Source organism: Salvia splendens, chromosome 15 (genome assembly GCF_004379255.2).
Source record: "Salvia splendens isolate huo1 chromosome 15, SspV2, whole genome shotgun sequence".
Lineage (NCBI taxonomy): Eukaryota > Viridiplantae > Streptophyta > Magnoliopsida > Lamiales > Lamiaceae > Salvia > Salvia splendens.
In genome coordinates this window covers 9,451,557-9,475,429 of record NC_056046.1, presented here as the reverse complement: position 1 = coordinate 9,475,429, position 23,873 = coordinate 9,451,557, and the positions used below count along the sequence as shown (strand labels likewise).

Below are 23,873 nucleotides of genomic sequence, written 5' to 3'. Positions count from 1 at the left end.
TATTTCTCTTGCCGACTCAAGGTACAACTTATTCCACAAGCCAGATCCCACAATTCTCCAGATGAAGGTATCTTCACGCTTTATCATGTTGTACACTCACCTACAACTAATAATAAATATGACCCCATTTCTACTTTTATTGTTTATTTGAATTTGGGCATATATTTTTTTATTTACAAAAAATTCATTTTTTTGGATACAATAATATGGACTCTTATAAGAGCAGCGGCATCCCTTAACCATCTCGGACTCGTCCCGCCCAGACGGGATGGTTAAGGGATGCCATTGCGGGTCTGTCTGTCGTCGCGTCTCGTAGCCTGGGGGGAGGGGTGGTTGGCGGGCTGTCTCGCCACGCGCGTCGGCGAGCAGCGGTTGGGGCGTGACGCCTACTCGTCGGCTCTACGAGCGGGCGTCGATTTTAGGCTATTTTTTTATTTTTTTTAATCTGAAAATTAATAAATAAAAAAAATTGACCGTTTTTTGGCCGTTTTTTTTTACCGATTTTTTCCAGATTTTTTTTTCTTTTTTCCCACATTCATCTATAAATAACTCAATTCCCCACCATTTTTTCCATGCACAAACACTACACTCTCACAAACACTATTATAATTTAAGTGTGCAATTTTTAATTTCTAGTATTTTAAATTATGTCTTTTATTTTTTTTAAAGATTTTAATTATGTGTTTTTTTTGTTTTTTAGGATTTTAAATTGTAATTTTCTTTTATTTAATGAAGTGTGTTTTTATTAATTGAATTTGTTGGAAATAAAAAATGAAATTGAATGAAAAGTTAAGGGATGAGATGGTTAAGAGATGGAGGGATGTGTTGTCTCTTAGTTAAGAGATGGGGTAAAAAGTGCAGTGGAGCCCATGAATAGTTAAGGGATGAGACGGTTAGGCCATCTGCAACGCTGTCTCTTATCCGTCTCTTAACCGTCTCATCTCTTTACTATTCATGGGTCTCACTGTACTTTTCACCCCATCTCTTAACTAAGAGACAACATCTGCATCCCTCCATCTCTTAACCATCTCATCCCTTAACTATTCATTCAATTTCATTTTTTATTTTTATTTCCAACAAATTCAATTAATAAAACACACTTCATTAAATAAAATAAAATTACAACTTAAAATTCTAAAAAATAAAAAACCACATTAATAAAATCCTAAAAAAATACATAATTTAAAATCTTCCGATCACTCTCTCTAGATTCAAAATCTCAAAACTCAAAGAAGCAGAAGAAGATATCATCAGTTGCGACGTCTTATTCCGTGGGATCAAAGCTCGAGGCAACAAAATTCGCAGCGATAGACTTGGGGAGGTGAAGGATTTTATTTCGAATTTGGGAGAGAGCTCCGATGAACTTTTAATCTGTGGATTCCAACGATACTTGAAAATTCAGGGTGTTTGATTTTTTTATTCGACGCATTTGCTCAAATGGATCCATGAATGGATTAAATTTGGGAGATGAATAATGTTTTGAGATGAAGAATGTAGAGTGTTTGAGTGAGAATAGAGAGTTTTTTTATGGTGGATTAATTTGTGGGAATGATTTGATATTTATAGAAGTGATTGGGGGCTTTAAAAAATAAAATAAAATTAAAAATTTGCAAAAAACGGCTATAAAAGGAAAGTATATTTTTTAGATTTTTTTTAATTTTTGAATTTTTCCTAAATTTTTTTAAAAAAAATAGTATTTTTTTCTGATAAAAACGACGTCCACTCGCGGGCTGGCGAGTGGGCGTCACGGACGAACCGGAGCTCGCCACGCCGTGGCGAGCTCTCTCGCGAGACTTCCCTCCGCGGCGAGACAAGGGACGGGATGGGGACGAGACGGAGCCCGCAACGCTGTCTCGATGCGGTCTCGTCTCTCCGAGACGAGATAGAGCCCGCAACGAGACGCGTTGCGGGTTCCCTAAGACGGTATTTAGACACGGACGCGGATGACCTCTAACAACGTTTTTAGATCTCAAGTAGATTTTACAGTAGCCTTGCCCTACATACATAAAAAAATGAATCTCGATCCCAGCTCTCTATTTGATGTCTAAAATTGACAGGAAATTTTCGAAACACAGTGGACGCAAATATGAGTGTTTTGAGAAGAAGAATAGGAAAGGTGAGGATGAAAGAAAGGCTCAACAAATATGATTACAAGGTGGAAAAAAATGGATGGAATTACTCATCCAAATACGACAACGTACACAAACACAAGATGCATAATTTTCTTCTTACTTCATTCCAACTTGCCCATATAGCTTTCACAACCATTGCTTTAGTTTTTCTTGCTGACTCTATTTCCATATTCCTAGTTTCCATCATTTTCTCTCCTTCCATATATTAGTATTTACACATTATTCTCTATCTTTTTACTTTATTTTCATACAAGTTATATAGTTATATGTATATGTGTTTTCACTGGTGGAGTGTCACATAGAGATTATACAAAATCAAAAACGCGAAAAAGAAAAAAAATTAATATTCTACCTTTCTTTTATTTTTAAGAGGTTATATATATGTGGTGAAATTGATGATTTAAGCTCCATCTATGATAACAAGTGCATCTCAGTTTAGTTCTAGAATTTTAACTAAAAAACTTCATAACTTTATTATAAAATGATTCAGTTTGGAGCAATTTTAACTAAAAAAATTTCATTCTCAGTTTGGAATAATTTTCTTGAAATGAAAATGATTCGGATAAATTTGGGCCATGCCCTACTTATTTATCAAAGATTTTTTAAACCCATTCTGTTATAACGAATCTCTTCTCTTCCAGCCCACCCCAACCAAAGACGACTTCACTTTATTTTAATACTAGTCACGATCTGTATAAAAATTTGAAACATGTTTAATTAATCTCTTACTAAAATAAAGGCAGTGTTTTGAACTTATAAAAAAATTATTGCAGTGTAATATATTTTGGACAAAACAAAGAGTGAGGCATTCTGAGAATTGAACTCGGGACCTCTCGCACCCTAAGCGAGAATCATAACACTATCGCACTTTTGCTTTAACTTTTACCAAGTGGACTAATATTTAGTTAGAAATATATTTTTTATTTTCTCAGCAAAACGGTCGCACTATCTTCTAGAGTTGTAGTTGAACCAATCAATTGGATTCAGTCTAATCTCAAACAAATTACATAACCGTAAAATCCGAATATTCATATAAAAGAATCTACCTTCTTCATTTTGTTAACGGATAAATACATATCGAATAGTTTATGCAATTCTAGTACAGTAGAATCTACACAGCTCTAACTTTAAGGAATCTAATCTCTAATCATTTAAAGCAATCCTCCCCAAATCCGTATTTATAACTTATAAATGAGAATATCGGGAAATACACAAAAAGGTGATTCTCCACCTACTACTGTATTTATTACTACTAGAATTTACTAATATGAATGTGTTTTGTCACGTATCATACTGTTATATCTCTTCAGACGTGTAACTCAACTAGTATCATTAATATAATAGCTTATCGTTTAACGAAATGTTTTCAAATTTAACTATAACCAATAATACAATATGCATGACATATCAAACCAAAACCGGATTGAGATATTCAATGGCCCAAATTATGTGGGAATGGTCAAAAAAAGTGTAAAACCCATTCAAATATAATACACACCAAATAACGCGTTTGAATAATTGTCTAAACTTCGTTACTACAAATCAATCTCAATATTTCCAATCCGATTTTCCAGATATAGTATGAATTAATGCGAATGAGAATCCCACAAATCACGCACCCCCATTCTAACAAAAGCAGTAAAAACTTACAAATATAAATACGCAAAAAAGACTAATCTACCCTAAACTAAAAATAAAATTTAACTAATAATCAATTTTTTAATTAAATTTTATCTAAAAAATACAGGCTCTTCTAGAATCGTATCCAATCCAGGCCGCTTCGATCGGCAAACCGATAGCCTATACTGATACCCCGGCGCAACCGCCTCCAAATTCAATCCACTCGAGCTATCCGCTGCGGACGACGCCGTTTCAATTGCCTCCGCCGCCGCCGCCTCTGGAGATATCCTCCCGCCGGCTATCCGCTTCGGCGCGGAGCTGGCCGCCATCAGGAACACGGCGACGTCTGCGGCGGTGACGACGGAGCTCGATCGCCTAATCGGAAACATGACGTAGAGGTTCCCGAACTCGAGATCCTCGTCCGCGGCGAGCGGCGAGAATCGCCGGTTGATGGCTAGGGATTTGGAGTTGACGACGAAGAAATTAGGCGCCTCGAGCATGAGCTCCGCCGCCTTGACCGAATTGCGGAACTGGCGGACCTCGCCGCTGGGGAGGATGACCCTCGCCGATTTAGGACTCCTGAGCTTGGGAGCGACGAAGGCGCAGGAGGCGTAATTCCCCATGATTTCTGTTGGATTAAGTTTCTAGTTGAAGAGATGGAATTTAGGCGTGTATATATAACTGTAAGGATGGGAATTGGTATTTGCGTGTGTTCTTAACTTTTAATGTGTGGGGTTTGTTGAAGCCTGAAGGTGGAGACTGATTAATAATTAAATATAATAAGGAAAATGAATTTATGGGGGATAAAAAATACTAGTAATAAAATTTGTTCACATTCACACGTGACGGTGTCGAAATTAATATATAGTGAAATTAAAATAAAATGAGGCGATATTTGGAAGGAAGGAACCGTTTTCTCTGTCACGGCACGGGTGATTTCGCGGCGTATTCCTCTTCGCTTGTTCTTATCTTTCATTTGTGTGGAGTCCAAATTGACAGATAGTAGTATACAAATAATCTTTGATTATTTGTTTCTTTGAAAATAAAATGGTGTCCATATTGACAGAGTATGTAGATGATACTCTTGATTATTTGTTTCTTTAATAATACTCTTGACAGACATATTAGTACATCCTTGTATACAATTTATGTATATTTATCACTATTCTAAATTTTAATTGGAACCGATCCTACCCCTCTCAACTCTTCACCCATATCAAGTCAAGGGGTTTTTGTTTTAGAATCCCAACTTAATCGTTCTTATTATTAAGAGTAATTAGGTGACCCGATAGTTTAATCCGTTTCAATTGATATGTTAAGTGTGCGCATAATAATAACATGAATATTAATGTATATTATGTACTCCATTTAATACTTTCAAATGAAGTGTGTGTCAGCTTTACTCATATTAATACTTTGAATATTAAAATAAATGTTTATAAGGTTCTAATATTACATAAAAAAAATTAAGTTTATAATACAATAGAGTCCACGAAAAATAGATAAGATTGTGAATGCAACAAGAGTTTTAATGTATAATTGGTAAAGTAAGATGGTAAAGTAAGAGAGATATATGAAAGGTAAGAGAGATGGAGAGAAAATGTAGTGAGATGAGTGTTAGTGGATTGTGGGATTCCCATTTAAAATTAGGTGTAGAGTTAGTATTGATTGAAAACTTTTATTTTTGAACTTAGTCTATTTTTTGTGGACAGAGAGAATATTAAATCAGAAGTACAAATTTTAAAAGTCGTATAAAATATTTATGAACATGAAGTTTATAAAGGGAAAATATTATTTTCTCAATCCTTTAATACAGAATATAAATGATTAAGAATCCTTTGTGTCCAAATCCCAAGGTGAGTTTAGAGTGTCCACTATAGTATAGGCGCGCCGGCGGGAGCGAAGGCGGGGCGGTCTATAGTGGGCGGGACGTCCGCCCCGAAGCGGACAAAAAAAAAGGGGGCGGAAGGCCTTCCGCCGAGAAATGTGCGAGGACGCGCCGGCCTATAGTGGGGGCGGTTTGCGGCGGGGCGGTATTTTTTGTTTTTTTTTAAATTCAATTTAATTTACATATAAATACACCTCATTTCACTCATTATTTTTACATCATTCCAATTCTCCACTCATGCTTTCTCTCACTAAAATTTGTGGATTCCATTGGTATTTAAAATAGGCGATTTGTGGAACGAGGCGTGGAATTCTCTGATTCAAGAGGTGCAGAACGACGCCGACGCGGAGCATGCAGCGCGCGCGGCGGAGATCGCGGAGGCCGCGATTCCTCGTGCGATTACTCGTCGTCGGACCATCCAACGAGACCATAGCGGAGCGCACCAGCGTCTAATGTCGGACTACTTTGTGGATAACCCTCGTTATCCACCCGAGATTTTCCGTCGGCGATTCAAAATGTCGCAACGACTCTTCAACCATATAGCGACGAATTTGGCGGAACGGTACCGGTGCTTCACCCTCCGAAGTGATTGCACTGGCCGGATCGGGCTGTCTACTCTTCAGAAGTGCACCGCTGCAATCCGGCAGCTTGCCTATGCCGGACCGGCTGATATGTTCGACGAATACCTACAGATGGGTGAGACGACTAGCCTAACGATGCTCAGGCAGTTTTGTAAGGGGATCCGGGAAATATTTGGTAGGGAGTTCCTACGAAAACTCACCCCTGATGAGTGCCAAAGACTGCTAGATATGCACGGTGCTGTTCACGGTTCCCCATAAATGTTAGGAAGCATCGATTACATGCATTGGGAGTGGAGAAACTGTCTGGTGGCGTGGAAAGGCCAGTTCACTACTGGTTTCAAAGGCAGACATCCCTCGATGATCCTGGAAGCCGTTGCTGACTACCTTTTGCGGATCTGGCATGCGTATTTCGGTGTTGCATGTTCGAACAACGACATCAATGTTCTTCAGTCATCGCCTATATTCAATGATGAGTGCCAGGGGGAGGGTCTCGAAATCAGCTTCGTAGCCAACGACACGCAGTACAGTAGGGGATACTATTTGGCAGATGGGATATATCTTCAGTGGCCAGTATTCGTCAAGACAGTTCGCCAACCGGTTGGACCGAAGAAACAATATTTTGCTCGAAAACAAGAGGCTGCTAGGAAGGATGTTGAGCGAGCTTTTGGTGTCCTCCAAGTGCGATGGGCCATTATACGGTGCTCGGCATGAGTTTGGCACGAAGATGATGTTGCGAATATTATGTTAGCATGTATCATATTGCATAATATGATAATAGAAGATGAAGGATTTGCTGCAGAGCGCTGGGCACCGGAAGATGGCGCAAGTACAAGTAACGGTGTTGCCTCTACGCCGATCCAGATGGGCGTACCACGGAGCAATGAATATTTGATCCAATGTTTCACTGATATGTGCAGGAGCACAACACATACCGCACTCCAGGCTGATTTGATTGAAGAAGTTTGGACACGTAGGGGAGGTGGCGGCGCAGTGTGAACATCATCGTGATGTTCAATAGATTAATATTTCGTTGTATAATTTTTCCAGTACTTTAATACGACGAAAATGTAGTGTTTAATTTTAATTTCTTTACTTATAGCCGTTTTTTCTAATTACGTATAGTTCGATAATTTTAATTATAATTGAATTAAAATAAACGAAAAAAATTGGGGCTGTTGGGAGTGTCCACCTAGATGGACATTTTTTTTTGGACGCATACAAAAAAACTGTGACTATGGACAAAAAAGGGGCGGGGCTATTGGAGTTGTTCCCCTTATAGTTGACACTATTATTTGACTCTTTACAAATGTATATACACGTGTTAAGTTGTTGGTTCCCACCGCAGTCATTGTGGGGCCTGCTTGCATTTCGTTAAATAAGTAAGAATAAGAGCGTCCACTATAATGTGGACGCGGCTATAGCCGCGAGCGGGGCGGAAGCGGGGCGGTAGGCGCGGCTATTATAGTGGAGGGGGTGTCCGCCGCGAGGGTGGACGCGGCTGGTGGGGGGGAGGGCGGCGGGGTGGCTATAGCCGCGCCTATAGGCGCGGCGCCTATAGTGCCACGAAGATTAGCCGCGGCGGTTGCGATTAGCCGCATGGTTTGAATTTTTTTTTTTTTCGTTTTTCATATCTATATAAATACCACTCTCCCTCCTCTCCCACTCCCATTTTCACAACATCCATACACCCACTTTCTACAAAAACACTCTCTACAAAATGCACCGAGGAGACGACGAATCACCCGACACTGAGGAATCGGGATATGACAGCAATCCATCTCAGCCGTCGGGTTTTGCCGGATATGCTTCTCAGCCGTCGGGATTTGGCGGATATGCGGCTCCGTCACAGTCTTGGAGTTGGAATCAATCACCACCACCGTGGGCATCGAGTCCACCCCTTCCTCCATCTCAGTCGTGGAGATCCTCACCAACGCCGCCCGCTTTACAACGGAATCTGAGTCGTTCACCTTGTGGGAGGAGTATCTTGTCCTCGCGGATTGTCCGAAATTCAGGTCGATCGTGGCGAACGAGGTGGAAACAGCCGGTGGCTCGAAGCGCACAAGGCACAACCTTGCCGGGGAATACAGCAGTGGGAGCGGCTCGCACGAGTTCGAGCAGTCCGACGAGCAAGTCGAAGAGCCAGCCGCGACTCACATTAGGCGACGACGGCCCATGGGACAACAGGCCTCTATCCGCAGAGCCAGAGGAGGTAGAAGTGCTTCCCGCCAAACGGCGGCCGCGTCCGGATCGCGCATCCCCCAGTCTGCCCCAATCCCACAGCCCACGGTGCAACCCCACGAGGTATTGGCCAATAGCATAGACGTAACGTTGATGCAACAACTGCAAGACGTATGCAGGTCATACGCAGGGGAAACTGACCCGTACGTCAAGAACGTCTACAAGAGGCTCATCAATCGGCTTGAGAGTCGACTGGGGTTGGTTGATAATGCGCCCGGGGATACCGCGGCCGGCAGCAGCGAGAGAGGAGGAGGAGAAGAAGAAGAAGAGGAAGACGAGGAAGCCGACTCCGACACCGAGTAGACGGTGCCGGAGTTTTGTTGTTGTATTTTATTTTCATTATTCGTTGTATAATTTTACCGGTATGCAATACAACGAATATTCGGCCTAATTACCTCGTATTCTAGTTATTTACACTGCGATTATTTAAATTACACTTGATTGAAACTAAAAAATATTTAAAAATGAAAATTGATTATAAAATTTTGGGGCTATTGGAGTTGTCCACTATAGTGGCGGAAATAGAATTTTGGGGCTATGGACAAAAAATTGAGGCTATGGACAAAAAACTGGGGCGGAGCTATTGGGCGTGTCCACCTTATAGTGGACACCCTAAGAGAACTGTAAATGTTAGGGGAAAAGCTATTTGGCCACGTTGTGACTGTGGCCAATGGCCATAATAGGGCATTATGGTTATTATAGGCAAGAAACATATATCAGAGAAGTTAATAACACTATTTAATGTTTATGTTTTTACTAAACAACCCTTTACCAATATTAGAATTCTTCAATGTACTTTATGGAAATGGGCGTGAAAGATTGAAACTGCAAAATGGAGATATAAAGTTAGTTTTAATTAAAGTTTTAATTTTATCATAATTTGTTTATTTTAGATACCTTCATACAAACATTTAAAATAAAAAATAATTTAAAATTAACTGATTTATATATTATTGATATAGTTATGTGTATACTGATTAGTATGAAAATTGTAGTAATATGTTTACAATATAATGCATCCGTCCACAAAAAATAGAACAGTTTTAGCATTTTGGGTCGTCCACCAAAATTAGACCAATTTCTAAATTTGGAAAGTTTTAAACTTTTTAATACTACTATAATAATATAGAACCCATAATCCACAATCATTTCTTCTCTCTTACTTTTTTCTTATCTCTCTTACTTTAACAATTACACATTAAATCCCATGCCATACAAAATTATGTCTATTTTTAGTGGACGAAGATAATATAATTTTTAATTAACACAATACAAAACAAATTACTAAAAGGTCAAAAAATATAAACGCATTTTTTTCCAATCTCTCTTGCCATATTAATTAAAACAAAACAAAACAAAACAAAAATAAAACTTCAAGAGAACCACACTTTCCTCTTATTAATCTTTCTTGGCATAAGTAGTTTTGTTTTAAGCAAATATATACGTCAAAGTATTAGAGGGTGCAATGCACTTTATATATTTGATGCTATTTCGGAGAATTCGCCACCTTATTTAAAAAAATTATTTTAAGTTTAACATTAAGTTTTTATCCACTTCAGATGTTTTTAAATTATATGTAGTGATGGGGAGTACATTGTCTCGTGATAATATTTAGAGTAAAGTCAACATGCTCATTTTATGATTTTGGTCCTAGACATTATTTTTTGAATTTTTGGATCCCAAACATTTCAACTCGGATCACAATCGGTCCAAAGTTAACTATTCCGTCAAATTTTAACGGTCACGTTTTTAATCTTGATTTTGACCAAATTAAACAGCTAAATACAACAAAATTTAGCAACCGAACAAATCCGTCACCGATTGGGAGATTTCAAAGCTCATTCGAAAACCTATGGCAGAAGAGAGTATCGATGAAACTGCGGCACCCTTTTCTCAAGGTTCCTTTTCAATTTTTTATTGCATTTATTTCAGATTTAGTTCTTAGACGAAGGCCGATGAGCAGAAGGCCAATAAGACGAAGAAGCTGAAGCCGAGTCTAGAAAAACCGCATGTAGGCGGAAATCGGTGACTCCGCCGCCGGGTGAACGGACGGTAGCGGTGGCAGAGGCGTCGACGGCTGCTGGACGCCGCTAATTTGGGGACGGTTGACGATTTGAGCGAGGGGAGCGGGGCGAATCCTCTGCAGGCGCGAGCTCGGCGGCCTGGACGACGTGCGCCGGCGAGCTTCTGAACGACGTCGCGGAAATCGTTTTTGTTGATCTTGTAGACCGGCGGATGCTGCGATTGGGTCGAATTAGGGTCCAGAATCGAAACTGCGGAGGAGGAAGGCGGCGGAGGGAGGGGTTTCCGAATAGATTTTTTATTTTATTTTTGGATGCACAGTTACTAAAAATGCCTCTCTCTCTATCCATCCTTGACACACAAACACAGAGATACAAGCACTTGGATTCCTTTTTTTATTAATTTTGGAATCTCTCAATTAGTGACGGATTTGTTCCGTTGCTAAATTTTGTTGTGTTATTTAACAGCTTAATTTGGTCAAAATCGAGATTAAAAACGTTGACCGTTAAAATTTGACGAAATAGTTAACTTTGGACCGATTGTGATCCGAGTTGAAATGTTTGAGATCCAAAAATTCAAAAGATAATGTCTATGACCAAAACATAAAATGAACATATGTTTAGGACCAGTTTTGGCTTTTACTTTAATATTTATTAATTCAATATAAGTTTAATTGAAACATTCAATTTTTCAAAACATTAATTAAACTTTATAATGCCAAATTTATTCAATGAAAGATCAATTGAAAAAAATAATTAGAATGCAATTATTTTTGTGAGAAGGAGAGATAGCATTATTGTGCTAGTAGTATACTAAGTATACTATGTGGGTATCATCTGTGAACAATATTCTCATTTAGTCCATCTTAAAATTATTCTTTCATTTTAATTCTTTAAAATCATCATTAACTTATTAATTTTACAAGTTACTTCAAAATCAAAATTTAATTCTCTATCATTTTAAAAAGAAATAGTAATAAAAAGAAATTCAATTTTTTATTTGTAGCGATACATTTCCTTATTAGTAAGCATGTTGTGAACAATACCAAGGTTAAATGGAGTATATATTAAAACTGAAATATTTTGACAAATTATTAATTATTACTACTTCATTTTTTAATTATTAAAGATGCATTTTAGTTAAAATTAAATTATTTCATTAGAATCGATAATTAAACAGTACTCCCTCCGTCCATGAATAATATATAGGCTCAATTTGACGTGCCACATATTTAAAGAAATGTAATGGAAAAAAAATAATGGAATGTGGATACATATTAGTTTAATACTAATAAAATGCTAAAGTTAGTGGAATGTGAGGTTAATTAAAAAATAGTAAAAAAATGAGATATTTTCTTAGTGTACGGATAAAAATGACAAAATGGAAAGTTTATTTGTGGACGGAGGGAGTAGTATAATTAAAATTGAATTATTTATATCAATATATTGTTATATTTTTACATGTATTATTGACAAGTTATTTAAATACCAGGGATAGTTATTTTATAGAAATTTTATTAGTTTAAATAAGTGAAGCTAAACATAAAAAATTATTAATAATATAGTAATTGGAACGTGATCAAATGCAAACTCTAAATATTGTACAAACTCCAAGTTATGATCTGAACCGTTAGAAAATATCAACAAATGACAAAATAGTTGCAACAGAAATGTCAACACAATGTTAACGGTTGATGTTGTGTTAAAATTGTGTTGACATTTTCTGTTGCTACTATTTTTTTATCTGTTGATATTTTTTAACGGTCCAGATCCTAGTTTGAAATTTGTACAATATATGAATTTGCACTTTATCACTACCCTATAATAATTTATATATCATGAGCAGGTTTATATTATGACTTCTAGGTTAGTTATACATATTAATAACCTAAATAATTTTCAGTACCTCATTTTGAATTAGTATGATATAGTATATGTTCGACTACAATTAGTATTGTTAAAACTGAACAAAATTGTTAAATTACGTAATTTAACTAAAGTGTAAGGTTCAAAATTTTTTAAATGTATGCATTGGTAAATGACTATAATAAAGGAAAAACTATTTTTTTCCCTCATGCGATATATTGATTTTCTGGTCTAAGTCAAAAATGGAGAATTGAGTTGAAGTCCGAATTATCAAATTGTTGGTTAGATACAAATGCATTTTTATTTGAAAATACAAAAACAATACTAGTATGGAGTATTGTATATGTAAGGATATATTAGTCTTTAAAATATTGATACTTTAGATGCACTAACTTCATTGATTTAGCATTAATTGTACAATATTTTATTATTTTTTCAGTTTTATGACTGGCCATATTATGACGGTTTAGCATCACGTGTTAATTCATGAATTATGTTATAGGGGAGCACTAGACTCCAGGTACACTTAGAGTTATAACATCCTACTTAAAAAAGTGGTTAGATGTAGAGATGTGTGGTGTTGATTTCATCAACGGGAGTTGCATGCGAGAGTCTTTTTATTGCATAGAAGGTTAATTTGGTCAGTTCATAACATAGGAGGCGCTGGATTTCAGCAATCACTCCATACACGATCGCTCATATTCAATTCAATTCCAACCTTTCAACCCTCTCTCCAATTCATCCGAAAACCTCTTCTCTCTGCAAAACCCTAGCTTAAATCCGCCGATTCTCACATCACCGGAGAGAACGAAGTTGCGTTTTTGATAACTGAATTTCGAACCCTTCCAGAGACCGACGCCGGTGAAACATCATGAAAAGGTAAATTTCAGGTAAACATCACGACGTTCGGGTTTTTAAATTCTTGGTTGCTGGTAATCTTCTGTAAATTTTAGGGCTTATGCAATTTGTGTGTATCGTATCTGCTTCTTGCGACTGATTATTTGCGTGATCGATGGTTTTCTGATTGAATTCTACTATTTGAGACTCATTTACTGTGAAAGCTCTCTCATTTTTAGTGTAATTTGTTTTGCCATATTCGTACTGGATACTGTCCAATCTTCAGATTGCGGATAGCAGCATCACACTATCTGGAAACCAGAGCTTGCATATTGATGCCGACGATGTCCATGTCACACACTTGGCTTCCCGAAAGGTTGTCTACAATTCGTTGTAGACTAGGCTATGGTTATAGTTGAGACTGATTGTAATTCCCCTCGTATAGCTAGATGGTTGTGTTTTGACCAGTTTTTACATTTTTTTATTGATGTAGCCATTTTGTGATAGTACATTTTGTTTTGAACAGCTAATGTTAGAATTTTAAACTAGCAGCAAATGTTTTGGAATACACAGCTTTGGTTTTTTTTGCTTAAGTGTGTTAGTGTTGCTTATTTTCTCCTTCATTGTGCTTAATTTGTTTAAAATTCAGCATAGATGTCTTTTTGACGTATAAAGTTGTATGCTTTGCTTAATTTCTTCTTGCTTTTGCTTAACTTTTTTTGATTGTGCTTAATTTGCTATTAGAAACAATATAGTATTTGTTTACTTTGCAAAAGTTATTAAACAAGGTAATCCTCCCGAAAAATTTATAAAGTTATTTGGATGCAACTTTGTGCTTACTCATGCAATTAATCGTGCATTCAATGCACTGAAATTTGAAGCTTCAAAACAAGGTCGTTTTTTTGAAAAAATAAAGGTTCAGTAAAAGTAATGCACATATAGGATGCAGTATACTATATTGTATTCCATATGGTATATATTGCATATGGTTACACATATATTGCAGGGCATAATATAGAACTCCCTCCATCCCATAGTAAATGACACACTTAAGGAATGACACGGGATTTTAATAGATGTTGTTTTGTGTTAGGTGGAAAGAAAAAATAATATATTTATATTAATGTGAGAGGAAGCTTTTTCCAAAAAAGGAAATATGACATCTTTTTATGGGACAAACTAAAAAGGAAAGTGTGACATTTATTATGAGACAGAGGGAGTAACATTTTTTTACAAAAAATGTTGCGCACAAACTGACGAATTGGACGCGATTTTTTGGATGAAAATCGAGATTCACAGTCAGTATTTTTCCACAATATATAAAAAATAGAACTACGGTGGTGTGAATATGCGAGACGATAATTGAAGATTGGAACAATCTTCTCCAGCAGTGAAATGTAATTAAATCTTTGCAATTCAACCATACAAAAAGGAATATTATAACTTACCGTGTTTCACACCCTACATTATCGGCAGTTTAGGAATTTACCATAACTGAATAAATAGTAACTTCCAATAATACCCTTTTTGCTTTCAAAAATGAATTTTAAATACAAAAAACGATGCTGATGTGGAATATTAGCAGGCATCCGTCCCCAAAATCAAATGGCCAATATTGGTAGGAAGTTGTAAACTTAAAAAGTGATATTTTTTAAGTACATCCCTTATCTTATAATATCAAATGTAGTTCTCAATCACTTGAAGCCTAAAACTATGCCTAGGATAGACGGTTATAATTTTTAATATACGGAGTAGTTATATTGATGAAGATATTTATACTTTTTGAATTTTTTGATAGAAAATGCCCTCAAATCCTGAGGGGAGAAAGATAAATTTCTTGTGTATTTCAACTTTTGATGCACATTGCTTTATCTTTGAATGATTAAAATTTTTTTTGTGTCGACGAAAAATAATTATATTTTTTCCTCATATTTTATCTATTTTTTTGTCTCTTGCTTTATCAATTCATCATTAATAAATTCATGATACTGAAAAATAAGACTATTTTTTATGGACGGATCATAGATGGAGTATCTTCTTTCACATTTCATATTTCACCCTTTCTTAATTTTTGCAAAAATTGTTATTTGCAAAAATTGCAAAATAACATTACACTGACATGTCGGCTAATTCTTAAAATGGATATCATTGGTTGCACTTTGACTTTGAGTACGTGAACTATCTTTGTTGCGAAAATAAATCCTTAAAATCATCGCTAAATCGAAAAGGCATTCACACGAAAAGTTAGTATTTTGTTTGTAGAAGAAAGAGAAGAGTGGTAGCTTTATCATTTTTTAGGTAGTGCTACCTAAATTATTGCTAAATACGGAAAAAAAAATTGACGTATTTAGAAACAAACTATTTCAATTATTTCTATTGTGACGTTTCGTCTTTTGGTGAAAAAGATATGAATAAAGGGAATGGTTTTGGCCTTTTGGGGTGAAGGAAATGTGAAGAATGAGATTATACAATTTCTTTATCTAAGGATTTGAGTGTGAAAATTTGAAAAGAATTGTAGAACCGACATGCAATCATCCCCTATAAATTCAGCCATGCAACGATTGATTTTCCTTTGTTTTTAAATCTTATTATAAATGATTTTATATTTTTAATTAAAATATAATATTTAATCTCTTTTATTTTATTCAGCCTTATATTATCTATCTTTCTTACTTTATCTTTTCATATTTTACTCTCTCAACTTAACTCAATAAATACTACTCTCTCTGTCCACAAAAATAGATAAATTTTACTATTTTGGGTCGTCCACCAAAATTAGACTACTTTCTAAATATGGAAAGTTTTAAACATTTAATAATAATGTGAACCGTACAATCCACTAACACTACTCATCTCTCACCCCCTCTCTTATTTTATCAATTTCACATTAAAACTTGTGCCATACACAACTATATCTATTTTTAATTTACGGAGGAAGTATTTTTTAAATCTCATGCTGAAAAAAAATCATTCATATACGGTAAAATGAGAAAAATAATAAATACCCCTTAAGAGATTGAGCCTTGAGGTAATTTCAATAAATTTTTTTTTAAAAGGTGCAAAAAGTCAGTCTATCGATATTACTACAATAAAGATCAAAGTGGTCTGAAAACATTTTTAATGAGTGGGCGGGGATATAATATTACTGCTTAGTTTAAAACTAGTTTAATTCACATTTTTCTAATTCTCTTTTAATCGAAACTCATTGACACTTAAATTCGAAAGAAATGCATGGGGAGATTTTTTTGAATTCGTCATGTAATGTATCAATTTGATTGGATAACAACATATTAAAGCCCAATAAAAATTTGTTGAAACATCAAAATACTTTAAACAAGCTGGAACCTAATAGTTTCAAGTTTGTTTAACTTATCCCCTTGCTATGCACGAACCAAATAAATTTCACGTACTGGTTACACATTCTTAATAAATCAACATAAATGAGAAATAATGAAATAATACTATTACCTTGTGGATTTTAAATATAAAAAATGTACTGTATATAATATCCTTATATAAGATCATTACAAATATAAAATTAAATAAGTTCAGGAACTAAAGCAACACATACACATATGTTATTAGAACACCTTGTATATATTTTTCGAACAAAACAAACACACTTTCACAAAATTCATTCTTTGAAAAGTTTTAGAAATTCAATATACATGTGCATGTTTTAACAAATATTAGCAGGTACTACCTAAGTTAAATTCTTTAATATTATAAAAAATGTTGTTTTTATTATATTATACTAATGATGATAAAACAACATTAATAAATTTTAATTAAGACACAGATATTATTTGAGTATATGATAAAGTAATTATATATGCATGTTAATATAGTTATTCTAACGGCCACTCAGTGACCCAAATAATTTTTCTTGTACTACTAAATTTACATTGCCAATTAATTAGTTAAAAAGAGAAATAATATCATTTCACATAAATAAAATTAAGAAATAGTATATATATACTCCATCCGTCCCAAGATAAGCAAGTCATATTCCTTCTTGGGACGTCCTACTATAAGTGAGTCATTTTTTTAGCAAAAAATAATATCTCTTACTCTCTACCTACTTTTTCTCTCTTTACTTCACAATTTTTTTCTCTCTCATACTTACTCTCTCTACTTGAACTTTTTAAATATCAATCCTTAAATCCCGTGATCATAAGAAATGTTTCGCTTATCTTGGGACGAAGGGAGTAACAATTTAAACAAAAAATTTAAACCAATTCGAAATTAAAACAACGCAGTCATATAGTATGTCTTAAATGAATGTTATTTGAACCTCTCAATAACCATATAAGAATCGATGACTTTTTCTACTTGTAAATCTTAGCACAACTTAATGCATGCCTAAAGACTACATACATATTTAAACTTGAAAGGATAAATTATAGTACTATTATGCAAACATAAATTTACAATATGATTAAGGTTGTCAAAGATTTGTTGACAAATAAATTATATAAAAGACCAAAATAACTTGTAGTATGTAAGTTCATAATAAAATTTATTCATTATTACTATTATTCAAATATCAAAGTAGATTTTTATGTTTTCATTTGCAATATTTTCTTAATATTCTCAATTCCAATAACATCAAAAATTTAAAGGAACATGATGTGAATACTATTCAATGATTCTTCCATTCACAAAATAAATAGTATTAGTAATTTGCAAGTGTAACTTGTTGCTTTTTTTATTCAGAAATAAAAATAGTGTGATCACATCTTCCAAGGATAAAACTTTATATCATAGTTTATGGGATGAAACATTTACATATTATAAGAAATTGTGAAAAGGAAATAATTTTATTATGTTTTTTAAAGAAAATATTTAAAATAAAAGAATATCAATACAGGAGAATATTCTTAAAACAAAATTATTAAGAAAACTCTAAACTATTATCTTGTACAGTAATATTTTTAGGAAGACAAAATTGATTACTCCCTCCATCCGCGAATAAGAGTCCCATTTTTTCATTTTAATCCGTCCGCAAATAGGAGTCTCGGTTCACTTTTTATCATAAATGGTAATAGGGTCTCTCACCTTCCACTAATCCATTCTACTCATATTTCATTTAAAACTAATATATACAAGTGGGACCCCTATTCCACTAACTTTTTTCCACCCACTCTTAACATTTCTTAAAACTCGTATCAAAAAAAATGGGACTCCTAATGATGGACGGAGGAAGTAATTAATTATTTCATATCTAAAAATATCTTAAAAGACTCAAAATAAAGTAATGTAAAAGACACTCCATCTTTCCATTTTCCTTTCAAAAAGAGCATTAAGGATTTCATTCAACTTGCATGTTAGATTAAGATAGATACTGAGATGTAGTTATTTCAATTTTCAAGGACTGATTATTGTCATATTCACTTATCCATGAGACCACACCGTTATGCTAATTATTATACTATGAACTTCGTTTTTTATAAAAAAAATTTAGGGAGATATGTGGCTGGGCTTGATTGAATACATGGGATAAGACCATACCGATATGTAAATGATTATATCATTTTTGTTTCATTATAATCATATGTTCATACACGTCATTTATATAAGAAAGGGTCATAAATTCTACATTTGCCAAGTGTTGACTCGAAGGTTGGTGCATACTAATCAACGAGTTTCAACGAATATTTCTTCTTGTCAAGGAAAACACCCCAAATTAAATAAATGAGGCCATGGTGGCCTTCTAGATTCATAATTGGAGTTGGACCAAACCAGTCACATTATGTCTTCGAACTTATTCTCTAAAGTTAGGTGAATATTCTATTTAAATCGGTCTCACTTCAATTTCAATAAATTGATTCAGTGTTCGTTCCAAATTGGTTAAGAGAGCTCTTCTCTAGAATTGGGAAGTATATTCCCCAACTTTTACAACCCGTAAATATAACTTATTGTTAGTCATCATTATCAGCTAGCCTTTTGCCTAAAATTGTAGTAGTAGTTAGCAATAGAAGGATGCATCATGCATATTGCATACACCATATATTCTTCATGATCCAAATCCAAAATTTATACTCCGATAACATTTCGGCATAACATAAACCATCCTCATAGTTTAGATGACAGTAAGTCACAAGGCATTGCTAATGAGCTTATAAGTACGTTCCGATGGATGAAAGTAATCCCAAAACAAGTAGTATTCATTTGGATTCTTCTTGCACAATTTGTAGCCCACCTTGCTCCTGTCCTCCTAGTTTCCCATATCCACATCCACAAACCCTGTTCAACACAATCAAATTTATCAATTAACTACAACATTAACATCAAAATTCTCAGTAGTGGGCCGAGATGGGACGGCCCATTTTTTCTCAGGCCACCAAAACTACAGGCTAGGTCTTCAATTTTGGGACACTCCCACATGGAAATTCATTTACTACTGGTAGTATTTTTTTAGTCTAATGGTAATTTTGAAATTAAAAGAGCAGAAGAAATGACCATAATGCGTAGGATGTGCTCGATAGGTTTGGATAGTTTCATAAACATGTCCAAAAACAGCGATGGTGCCGGGGTGTGTGCGAGCCAAATCTTTCACCAAATTCTGCAACCCCATGTTGTATTTCTTGACCATTTTATTCAGCTTGTCGTAGCATTTTCCGAGGGGGGCACCAGGCAGATTGGACCTAGCCGGGACGCAGCCGACCGGGCCTAGTCCGAACAAGGCGACACGGCGGGCCCCAAGGCAGACGATGTTATCGACGAAGTTGTGGATTTGTCCGAGCATGGATTGCATATAGGCATCAGGTGTTGAGGTAGATGGATCGAAGTAGCTAAATATGTCGTTCGATCCTGATTCTATCAAGAACAAGGAATCTTTTACGACTTTTCTGTCTATTTGATTTTGTTGGGCTCGTGATTTGAATTGTTGCAATTGGACTTGGATTGCTGTCACTCCCTGCACATTTCATACAATTTAATTTATCAACATATATATTTGTAATCAACATAAAATTTCATGTTTTCATGCCCACAAGCCAAGAACATATTCTCCTGTAATTTCTCATCACACCAACAAATATTCCACGACCAAACATGCCCTTCAATTTATTGGAACTTGAACCATCTTCAAAGGTACATTAAAACCTAAAATGAGATAGGTAATTAGCTTCAATATTACTCAAAAACTAATCTCATTTTTTGTTTTTGAGAAAATAAATACTTATCTTTAGGTTTACGTACATTAAACTCAAACCTAAAAGTTTTTTAAATTTTGTGAGTAAAAAAAACATAATATAGAGAATATTCTTTTAAGTTTGAGTTTAGTGTAAATGGTTTAAGTAAAATCATATTTGATGTCATATTTACTCTAAAATAAGTTTGAGTTTTAGTGGAAATGGTTGGAGATGCTCTTAGAAACAACGCATTCGGATATATAATTATCAAACTTTTAATCAAGAGAATGATTTTCATATTCAAAAATTTGATGAAGCTATGTAATTTAAGAGAGAGAGAAAATAAAAGAGGTAAAATATACTGACAGATAATTTATTGGTGGACGGAAGAACTCCGCTGCCGGCGCTGGCGAAGTTGATTCCGTTCGCCGGAAATTTCTTTCCCGTTCCGTTCATCATCTCCATGTATGGCTTTTGCAGTGGAATGCCTAAATACTCAGCTGCACACACACACTTAATTCACCGATCAATTTCCCAATAAATTAATCTCTGTGTGTGTGTGTGGACTTACAGATGAAGTCGGCGACGGTTCTGCCGTTGGTGAATCTTCCGGTGGGGCGGCCGAAGAAGCTGGATCCATAGGGCGGGAAATCAGCCTGAACGGTGCAATTTGGGATGTAGCGGTTGTTTCCGGCATCGAAGATGGAATCCCCAAATATGAAAATTGCCGGAATTTTAGATCAGATGGCGGAAGCTGCTAGAAGAAATAGACTTAGGGAGACGAGCAGCAACTGCCTCTCCATTTTTTACCAGTGATTTTGTAGAAATTATATTAACCGATTAGTTGAGCAAAGTTGTTGTGAATTTTGCACATATATAGAGAGAGAGGTGTTGGGAAAAGGAGGAAGACGACATAGCAGCAGCACTAACTAAATGCATGCATGGCTTCGATCAGCATTTTTTATTATGAGTTCTTTCTTATTTTGGTAATGCATGTTAATGGAATTCCATTTTAATGAAGAGCTTTAGTTGCATTCCGACTCAGGGAGTGACGCACAACCATTATGCGTCGTTCTAGGAGAGACGCATAACCATCATGCGTCGTTGCTTAGTGACGCATAACCATCATGCGTCGTTGTTTAGTGACGCATAACCATTATGCGTAGTTGTTTAGTGCCGCATAAGCATTATGCGTCTTTAAATAGCGACGCATAAGCATTATGCGTCTTTCCTTAGCGACGCATAACACTTATGCGTCTTTGGGTAGTGACGCATAAAGCTTATGCGTCTTCCAGCGGGTTTTAAAACAGGCAGAGAAGGCAGAAACACTTCGCATCACAGACAGAAAGTCGCGACCCAAGCGACGATTCCCGGCAAATTCCGACGATTCCCAGCAATTTCTGGCGAATTCCCACCATTTTGCAACCATATTCCGGTAATTGTTCTTAAATTTGGCTAAATACATCATTTATGGCTTAATTTGTGCAGGTTTTCCGTAATTTAGCAAAATTAGGGTTTATGATGAAATTGATGGATTTTTGGTCGATTTTTGTTGTTTTGTTGCATATACTTAGGGATTATGATGAAATTGATGAAAATTTTTGGAGGATTTTCCGTAATTTGTGTATTTCATATGCATATTATTTAGCAAAATTAGGGTTTATGATGAAATTGATGGATTTTTTGGTCGATTTTCCGTAATTTGTGTATTTCATATGCATATAATTAAATGGGTAGAAATAATTGATTCAGGTTTTATAATTGCGCCCCTTTTGTTGCCTAATTTGAATCTTGATGATGTCTCCAAATTGGAATATAGATTGTCGTTGTCAATTGAAGTTGCAATTTAGTTAGATTGTTGAGTTTTTATGAAAAAAATTGAATATTGGGTGAATGTTTTGAAGTAGATGGCATCTGCAAGTTCCAAACAACAGTTATGTTATGGACATGAGGATCCATCATTACTATTTCATCAAAACGAACACATTTCAGCCTCATTGTCGGCAAATGTCACAACAAATGTGTTGAGAGTTCGTAGGACAGAGAGTAAAGTTTGGGCAGTGCCAATACATGAAAATGTGATGTATTGGCTTGATGTTGGGGGGCGTGGTTGAATGTGGAAGGCCGATGAGGACGGAGAGTAAGGTTTGGGCAGTGCCAACTTCTACCTCATCGTTCAATCCAACACCAACATCAGCAACATCTACAACATCTCTCTGCTCATTCATACTACGATCAAAGCTCATATGCTCCACCCTCGCAGATGATCCAATACCACAATCAAAGCTCATTTGTTCAACCCTCGCAGATGATCCAATACCATAATCAACAACTGGTGGGATTTCTGAACTCCTCACAGGTGAATACTCAACAAATAATTCAATACACCCACTTGAATTTTGAGCATTGTTGAACATATACATCACACTTTCATCATTGCAAATCACAGAACATGTATAACTCATACCGGAAGCAAAGACTATACATTGTCTCCATAATAATTCAATTGTGTGTTGGTTCATATCTATTCTCATTGCATCACATATCATTGCTACCAATTCATAATAGGAAACACATGAATTTAATATGATGGAGCTCCTCGCACGAGGTGGTTTATAACCAATACCCATATGTGGTAGTTGAACTACTCTACCACCCCAATACAAACTCACAAATACTTGCATGATTTCTGCATCAAAAACATTTAAAACAACAACAATTATGAACATTTTTCCTACAAGCCCTAATTTTATAAATTTGGTAAAACTAACAAATGAAAGCAAAATAAACATGAATAATGATGAATGTAGCTAAATTGATGAACAAATTACTGGATCTTATGAAGATAACGTTGGAAATCGCCGGAAACCCGAGAGAGGAAATGAAATTGTATTCTGTGCGCTGCTTTTGCCTTCTGGGTGTTAAAAGTTGACTGAAAGATGCACAACCATTATGCGTCTTTCGTTAATGACGCATAAGCATTATGCGTCTTTGAACGACGCATAACCCTTGTGTTTCATTAACGAAAGACGCATAAGGGTTGTGTGTATCATTAATAACGACGCATAACTCTTATGCGTCACTCCTCCCTTCTGAATAAATCTAATCTCCTTCATTAAAATGGAATTCCATTAGTGGGCTATAACAAAAAAAGAAAGAACTCTTTTGATTATGCTAACTCTTCAACTGTTCTAACAGCAATTTTTTGTAGTTTCCTTATTATTTGAATCTCCTGTTTACTAAATACTCCCTTCGTCCCGGACTACTAGCACATTTCCTTTTCGGCACGAAGATTAAGGAATGAGTGTAAAGCAAAGTCAACAATTGCGGCTATAGATGATAATTTTTACTAAAAATGGAAAGAGTGCAAATAACTTGGGACGCCCAGAAAGGAAATAAGTGCAAATAGTCCGGGACGGAGGGAGTACTAAAACTTGATTAGTTATTTATATTGCTTTCTGTACAATATGAGAAAAGAATCGATGTTGATTTCAAAGAAAACTACTTTGAACCAAATGGTAAAGAGTAGTCTATTTGACGTGAGACTAACCTTT

The 23,873-nt window shown here is 35.5% G+C and overlaps 1 protein-coding gene and 1 pseudogene across 1 annotated transcript; both read right to left on the bottom strand.

The window, feature by feature from the left end:
• Nucleotides 1-3,743: 3,743 nt before the first annotated feature.
• On the bottom strand, nt 3,744-4,375 carry LOC121766678. The gene is made up of 2 exons (XM_042162948.1): nt 3,878-4,375; nt 3,744-3,758 (listed from the first exon to the last, which is right to left on the bottom strand). The coding sequence occupies exons 1-2, from the start codon at nt 4,373-4,375 to the stop codon at nt 3,744-3,746; spliced, it is 513 nt and encodes a 170-aa protein (XP_042018882.1).
• A 14,968-nt stretch (nt 4,376-19,343) lies between these two features.
• On the bottom strand, nt 19,344-21,122 carry LOC121768021 (annotated as a pseudogene).
• Between the last annotated feature and the right edge of the window lie 2,751 nt (nt 21,123-23,873).

Coding starts and splice junctions, on each gene's coding strand:
- LOC121766678 (XM_042162948.1), bottom strand. CDS start 4,375: ATGGGGAATTACGCCTCCTGCGCCTTCGTCGCTCCCAAGCTCAGGAGT.